Source organism: Phaethon lepturus, unplaced genomic scaffold, assembly GCF_000687285.1.
Source record: "Phaethon lepturus isolate BGI_N335 unplaced genomic scaffold, ASM68728v1 scaffold28521, whole genome shotgun sequence".
Classification (NCBI taxonomy): domain Eukaryota; kingdom Metazoa; phylum Chordata; class Aves; order Phaethontiformes; family Phaethontidae; genus Phaethon; species Phaethon lepturus.
In genome coordinates, this window is record NW_010520290.1 from 1 (window position 1) to 8,001 (window position 8,001).

General features: G+C 39.0%; 1 protein-coding gene across 1 annotated transcript in view; it reads right to left on the reverse strand.

Annotated features, from left to right (window-relative positions):
• Window positions 1-5,351: 5,351 nt before the first annotated feature.
• LOC104628683 (sorting nexin-2-like) overlaps window positions 5,352-8,001 on the reverse strand; it is a 4,978-nt gene continuing 2,328 nt past the window's right edge. Inside the window, exons 2-4 of the mRNA XM_010297348.1 lie at window positions 7,412-7,492; window positions 7,229-7,300; window positions 5,352-5,816 (exon numbers count right to left, since the gene is read on the reverse strand). Of these exons, the coding sequence (XP_010295650.1) occupies window positions 5,766-5,816; window positions 7,229-7,300; window positions 7,412-7,492 (204 nt within the window). The 3' untranslated portion in view covers window positions 5,352-5,765. The remainder of the gene's footprint in view (window positions 5,817-7,228; window positions 7,301-7,411; window positions 7,493-8,001) is intronic.

The following is an 8,001-nucleotide window of genomic DNA, read 5'->3' on the forward strand; positions in this document are numbered from 1 at the left end:
CCTGATTTAGTTGAAGATGTCCCTGCTCATTTTCAGTAAGAGATTCTCCAAGGAGGGAAAGACTCTTTGTATTGCACTGAATCGAGTATATGCCATGCATTATGATTTCTATAGTGCAAGAGAGTGGCCAGACATGAACAAATGTGATGCTCAGCATTGCATTGCCTTCCTTGTAGTTTCATGTGGAGTAACAGGGCACGGACTCTGGCGGGGTTTCAGGCCAAAGACCTTTATTGCTACAAGGGTCCGCTTTTTATGCAGTTCCACCACAAAATACGTCCTGGTTGGTTACCACACACAGTCTACGCACTTCTCCACAGTCAGGATTTGCTGCCTGCAGGCGTCCATGCCCTCCTTTACTTTCTCTTAGTTGTTTACCACAGCTCCTTCTCCTCAAGGCTGAGCCCTGCAGGTGTCCAGCTGTTTACCAGCTTCTCAATGCCACAGCTCCTTCTCCTCAAGGCCGAGCCGTGCAGATCAATGCCACAGCTCCTTCTCCTTAAGGTCGAGCCCTTGCAGGGTGATCCCAACAGTTTCAGGTTCTTTGTCCTTAACTGTTGCCTTGTCTTCCATCTAGACAGTAATGAGACACCAACAGAAAACACAAGGACTGTCAAACGAAGGTCCTGGTTTAATTTTTTTACAAATCAACAGTGGGGAACAGCAGCACGAAACAGCACTGGAACAGAAGAGAACAGAGCTATTTTGGGTGATCTTTCAAGAGTTTCAGAAAGCTGCATAATTGATAAGTGAGAAAAGATTAGTGTATGGGCAGAAGTAAAATTCTTCAAATAACACAAAGAACAAATTACTGAGTTATAAGAGGAGGCTTACAAAAAAGGTTTAAGAAGACTTTGCTAGGAGATGGTATATACGGAGGGGTTATAAGATGGGATTTTGGTCCGTGGTTGGACACTGACTGAGAAATAGATAGCTGAGAAAACCGCAGCAGAGTGGTTAAAAGATGGAATTTTGGCCCGTGAGAAGAATAGTAGAATATCATTGTGTTCCAACCACGGACCACGTGGTGGCATGTATACGGAGGGGTTAAAAGATGGAATTTTGGTCCATAGTTGGACACTGAGTGAGAAGTAGACAGTGAGAAAACTGCAGCAGAAGGGTTAAAAGATGGCCACCGTTGCCTCCGTGGGGACACCCACGTAAAGCTGGCACCTACCGACTGCTGGGCTGAGCGCGCGGCGCAAGACGACACAAGAATGTACGGATGGGCCATCTTCCTCACAGTCCTCGGGTCGGTAAGACAATTGCTTTGCAAGATACCCTTAGTGTAACGCATGCTTGTAGTTAATAAACGCTTATTGCTTTTCCCCTTGTAGTCTGTGTATATGTGTCTACCCTTCTTGGGAATCCTCAAAACCACCCTAGAACAGATGGTCAGTTGGATTTCAAAACTTCCACAAAGTTTGCTTACTGAAGTTTTCTGCATAGTTTAGTCTATTTGCTCTCCCAGTACTGAGAGTTCTCAGGTCTATTCTATCCCTATATTTCTGTGAGTTAACTCACTCTGCTGTCTCAAGGCAGGATCAACTGTATTTCTTACCCTTGACAAACATTTAAGCCCTGTGAAGACAGGGTTTCCATACTTAATTCCTGAAGTTATCCCCATGCTGCAGTATCTTTATTACTCAAAACCATTTCCTAATGAATCTTTCTTACTTCTGGTGGATAGGACAAGAAATTGTAGGGTGTAAGACTACAGCATCTCCAATCCACACATTGCTTGTTTCCTCTCTCTTTGCAACAGCCTTTTATGTTATTGAGGATTGTTACAAAGTTCCTGCTCAGCATTCCCTTTTTTTTTAGATCTGAACAACTCCAGTGTGTTCTGTTCTCACTGATGAGAGATCTAGAAAGCAGTGTAATAAGTAATATTTTCTCCTATATTGCTTTCTCCTGTGGTCTCTCTCTCCCACTGACTTGCATCTTTCTTGGAATGCAGTACCTAAAATTGGACATGGTACTTGAGATCAGTATACATTCCACTTGTCATTGGTAAGGATAACTCCCTCTTTCTTACACTTTATATTCATCTTTCAAAACTCCAACATGTATTTGCCTTTTTTTGCAACAGCATGACATTAGTGACATGGTCAGCTTGTGACCCACAGTCAGTTTGTAATGCATGATAAACTCCAAATCCTTTCAGGAAGAACTATTATCTAATCTGTTGGATCTTACTCTGGGCTACTGATTATTTTTGCTAAATGCAGCGCTTGCCAACAGTTCCTATTGAATTGCACCCCATTTTTCCTTTCTTAAATAATCTTTCCAATTTACCAAGTTTATTATTAATTCTACTCTTGATTTTAAGAACATTCACAGTCACTTTCACCTTGGTGTCAATGGCAAATTTAAATAAGCACATTCTCTATTCCATCATTGAGGTCATTAAAACATCAGCTTATACAGGAATGTGGTGGGTTGACCTTGGCTGGATGCTAGGTGCCCCCAAGCTGCTCTATCATGCCCCTCCTCAGCAGGACGGGGGGGAGAAATTAAGATGGAAAAAATGACCAAACATGTGGGTCAAGATAAAGGCAGTTTAATAAGCAGAAAGCAAAGGCCACATGCGGAAGCAAAAGAAAACAAAAGATTTATTCTCTACTTCCCGTCAGCAGGTGATGTTCAGTCACTTCCTGGGAACGGGGCTTCAGTACATGTAGTGGTTGCTCTGGAAGACAAACATCGGAAAACGAATGCCCCCCACTCCTCCTGTCTCTTAGCTTTTATTGCTGAGCTGATGTCATATGGTATGGAATATCCCTTTGGTCAGCTTGCATCAGCTGTCCTGGCTGTGTCCCCTCCCAAGACCTTTCCCACTCCCAGCCTACTGGCCTTTGGGGGGGAATGTTGGAGAGACAGCCTTGATGCTGTGCCAGCACTGCCCAGCAGTAGCCAAAACACTGGTGTGTTATCAACACCTTTCTAGCTACCAGTACAAAGCACAGCACTATGAGGGCTGCTATGGGGAAAATTAACTCCATCTCAGCCAGACCCAATACAGGGACCTTGAACAGACCACCAAGGAAAACCAAAACATATTTCCCACAGTTGATCTACCTCGAGCTTAAAAAACAAAACGAAACAAAAAAAGCCCTACAACTTTCCTTTTCTCTTTTAATTTGCAATGTCATTTACAATGACAGTGAGTTCTGATCCTAATCCAAAATTCCTCTGAGGAACTGTATAACGTGATAGTATTTTAAAAATATATTTGGAACAGAAAGAGAAAAATGCAGGCTCATTTTAAAATTTTGCTTAGTTAAGGAAAACTGCTAAGCAAATATGGAAGGTGAAGTATGTAAGAAAACAACAGACTTGCACAGACTAGCTAGTGGGGTGCTCAGTTACACTGCTGCTAGAAATTCCCTTTGTAAAACTAGAAAGAAATGGTTTGTGCTCAAGCAGTTTTATATATTCCTCAGAGTTACCATTAACAGTAATAAGAACATTTTTTAAAATAGTAAAATATTTAAAGCATGGGCATGTATGCCATACTAATGTACAACAATTGAATAAAAATCTGATCTTCCCACAGGATTCACTAAAAGATTTTTTGCTTTCCAGAGAAATCCTTCTTAACTCAAACTAACATGTTCAAAATAACAAGGTTTAATGATCTGACAGTTTTAAAGAACAGAATCCTGACATGGTTTTTGAATGTTTCTTAGATGAAATCACTAACATTAACAACTTCACATTAATCAACTGGTGCCAGCAGAATTCTCAAGAGCTATTCTGCAGACTCCAAAACCAAACAGTAATTAATTAAGGATGTCAGATGAAAAGAAATGATGCAAAGATCAGAGTCATCAATAGTAAAATAATATCAACTAAGTGGTATCAAAGGAAGAGTAAAACGTATGCCATATACTTCTTTCATAATGCAAGTAAATTATTCTAAACAGTCAAAAGATTTAGTTATCTAAAAATTCCCAAATAACTGTTGTAACCAAAATTTATGAAGTAACTTCACAAATCTATATTCTAGAGCATATAAATAAATTTCTGTATGAATTATACAAGCTTTTTTCTTTTTTACAGTGTTAAAGAACATAATTTAGGGAATACTTAATCTCCAAATAATTAACACCGACTGTGGTGGGTTAGCCTTGGCTAACAGTCAAACTCCCACCCAGCAGCTTGCTTACTCCTTCCTTCAGCAGGGCTGGGCAGTGGGAAAGAAAATAGGCAGAACAGGAACAAGAAAGCTCTTGGGCTAAGATAAAGACAGGGAGATTGCTTACCAATTACCATCACAGGCAAACCAGACTCAACTTGGGGAAAATTAACTTAATTTATAGCCTATTAAAATAGATATTTAATTACTGATTTGGGTAGTCAGAAACAAAAAGACAAACATTAAAACACCACCTTTCCTCCCCCCTTTCCCTGGCTCAGCTACACTCCAGACTCCTCTACCCCCGAGTGGTGCACGAGGTATAGGGGGGTGGGGGGTTCTGCTCAGTATATAAGGTTTATCTCTGCCCCTCCTTTCTTCTCACACTTCTGCTCTGCTCTGGCATGGGTTCTCCATGGGCTGCAATTCCTTCTAGAATATACAACAGATCAGTCACAAGTCCTCCACATGCTGCAGAGAATATCTGCTCTGCCATAGAGCACCACATCCTCCTCCTTCTCTAGCCTTGGTGTTATTACCTTGGTGTATTACTTAATATTTTTACATCTCTTGAATATTTTTCTTTTTGAATAGGGAGAAACAATGCCACTGTTTTTTTGTCTATATATTCCACCTGTGAACAACTATTAAGCACAAATAACATTGCTTTGTTAAACAGCTAAGTTTTTGAACCTGAGTTAGCAAAGATATCCACAGCAGAGTGTTGAGAAGGGGGGCAATTAAATACCACTCAAAATAGGGTTCTTATTTTTCCATACTCTTTGTTTATCACCATCATGAGGGCCTCTACCATGTTACATGCCATAGAAAGCTACCTGACACAATCCATAGTGCATTCTTTACCTTCCGCAAGCAAACTATCAGAATCTATTAAAATTACTTTATGCTGATAGCACTAGAGACAGGACAAATCACAGGCCAAGAATCAGATACCAAAGAATGTGTCTCAGGGTGCTGAGGCCAGGCCCATTTGCAAGCATATGATATTGTGTGAAGCTGGCATGCTCAATGCATGACAACTGACGCACTGCAAGGGGGCTGGACTAGACAATCTCTAAAAGATCCCTTCCAACCCAAACCATTCAATGATTCTATGTGTTACTGCCTTTGATTTAATCTAAATCTGTTATAAATGCTACTTTTAAGAACACCAGTAAATATCTAGAGAAACAAAAAAAGAGTTTAATGTTTCACAAGATACATTTCTTTATTATCATAATCACAGAAACATGATTTTGTACAGGAATGTGTAAGTGAACATTAATCAACGCAATTAAATTTCTTTCAAAGATCAGGTAAACATACTACAGAACACTATTGTAAAGAACAAAAATATCTGCTTTCTGGCCTTACAGTGCACATTTTGGTGCAAGTAGTGTTCAATTCAGCAATGTATTGCAGAACAACATGCCACAGTCCACTTCAAAGAGGGTCATGACATACAGCTTGTTAATAAAATGTTATGATATATAAAACCACCACGTGTTAATTCATAAAATATATAGTGGTTTATTTGGATGATTTTGAAGTGATTTCAGTGTGGAATTTAGTTTTTATCCAGGACAAACATTCAGAGTCTCTTGTTATTTGGAATAGTCTTCTTTTAGGCAATGGATTTGGCTTCAGGTAGGAATGCCTCCCAGCATTTTATTAGCTTGCAGAGAAGGAAAAAAACCCCACCTTAGTTTAAATACTGAATGTTGGAAAAGAACACACATACACCTTCCTCCTCTTGTACTGAATTTGTCTCCACTGGTCAAAGTAAGAACACAGATGGTTCCATTCACATTATCCATTGTCCATTCATTAATTATCCATTCACATTATTACATGATGCAAAAAACCCACGAGTAATAAATACACAAATCTGCTCATGCAAACAGTTATTCTTACACACTGAGTACATTGCCACAGAATATAGTTATACAGAATTTGTTCACATGGTGAGTTTGCCATTCTTACCTCTAAAGGTGTTTTGTTTTTTAATTATTTTATTTTCTTTTTATTAAACAAAGATGGAGGGTTATATTCCCAGTTTGAAAAAAGGAAAGACTCCAGACGCTCATTTGGGAACCAGGCCTAATTCCGAGTCACTGAAAGCTGTTTTACTGCTGTACAATATTCAGTACTTTTTTTTTTTTAAAGCAGATAAGCATTTGAGTATTCAAGTCTCTTCAGTAAGCCTAAGCACATATTTAATGCATTTTACTCCAATCTACAAGTAAAAGTATTACTTGAATAGACAAGGCCAGCAGGAGTAGGGAAGTGATCATCCCCCTGTATTCAGCACTGGTGAGACCACACCTTGAATCCTGTGTTCAGTGTTGGGCCCCTCACTACAAGAAGGACAGAGGTGCTGGAGCATGTCCAGAGAAGGGCAACGAAGCTGGTGAGGGGTCTGGAGCACAAGTCTTATGGGGAGTGGCTGAGGGAACTGAGGTTGTTTAGTCTGGAGAAGAGGAGGCTGAGGGGAGACCTTATCGCTCTCTACAACTACCTGAAAGGAGGTTGTAGTGAGGCGGGAGTCAGTCTCTTCTCCCAAGTAAGAAATGTTAGGACAACAGGAAATGGCCTCAAGTTGCACCAGGGGAGGTTTAGATTGGATATTAGGAAGAATTTCTTCACCTAAAGGGTTGTCAAGCACTGGAACAGGCTGCCCAGGGAAGTGGTTGAATCACCATCCCTGGAGGTATTTAAAAGACATGTAGATGTGATACTTAGGGACATGGTTTAGTGGTGGACTTTTGGCAGCAGTGCTAGATTAATGGTTGGACTCGATGATCTTAAAGGTCTTTTCCAACCTAAACAATTCTATGAGTCTATAAGATCCTCCATTCCCCCCCACTTCCCTGACAAAGCTTCTCTCTTGCTCTCCTGAATTAGGGCTATGCAAGTGAGAACAGTAATAGCTGGGAAACAGCAATTACTATGTTCTGCAATATATTACAGACTAGAGTTAATTCTCTATGTTTTAGAAACTGCTATACTTAAAGCCTGCCTTTTTAAACTAACCTAATATGGAACGTATTAAGTATTAACTTGTACAAAAATCTTAAAATTTCTTACCTGCTGTTGTGTTTGCATTAATGATTCTAAGTACTTGATAATAACAGTTTTAAAGTCTTTCACTCGTTCCCTCTGTTAATAAATTAAATAATTATAGCAGATTAACCTCTTAACCAAGTTTGCTTGGAACATCAATATTATCTAAAACAAAGCTGTAATTTATTTGGACAAAATTATACATGCCTCAAATCTTTGCACTTCCTCACGAATGGTTTTGGAGATCTGTTCAAAATCTTTTTCCCCTTGCTGATCTTTTGTCTCCCACTGGCAAAGGAAAAACATGCAGATATAAGACTGTGTTCTCTGCTCAGTCTATCGGTATCTGAACTTTTTTTTAGCATATTAGTGATAGTCATTCAAGAGTTGAAAAGCACCTATTTGGTTTTTGACATACTTAAGGGAAAGTCTCAGTACAATAATTTCAAAACAACAATTTATAGAGAAGGATGTCATCAGATCAGTTAAAAAAAGATATCCCTAAGGTAATGTTATCTGTATACCAAATATAAAAAATCTTAATATTGTTATTAACTAATATTTAGTAACAAAAAAATTAAAGATTATTTAGCAAAGAAAAAGGATCTCTAAAGCTTTATTAGCCATTCCCTTTATAAACACTGCTATAAAAGGAACCTAAACCTTTACATTTTCTTACCTGTTCAATCAAATGTGAAAAAGTCACAAAAAATAGTTGCCTGTACTTTCCTATTCACAGAAGAGATTATTAAATCTTCATCTCTGCCTACGGTCAAGTAAATGTTTATCTTTGTCAT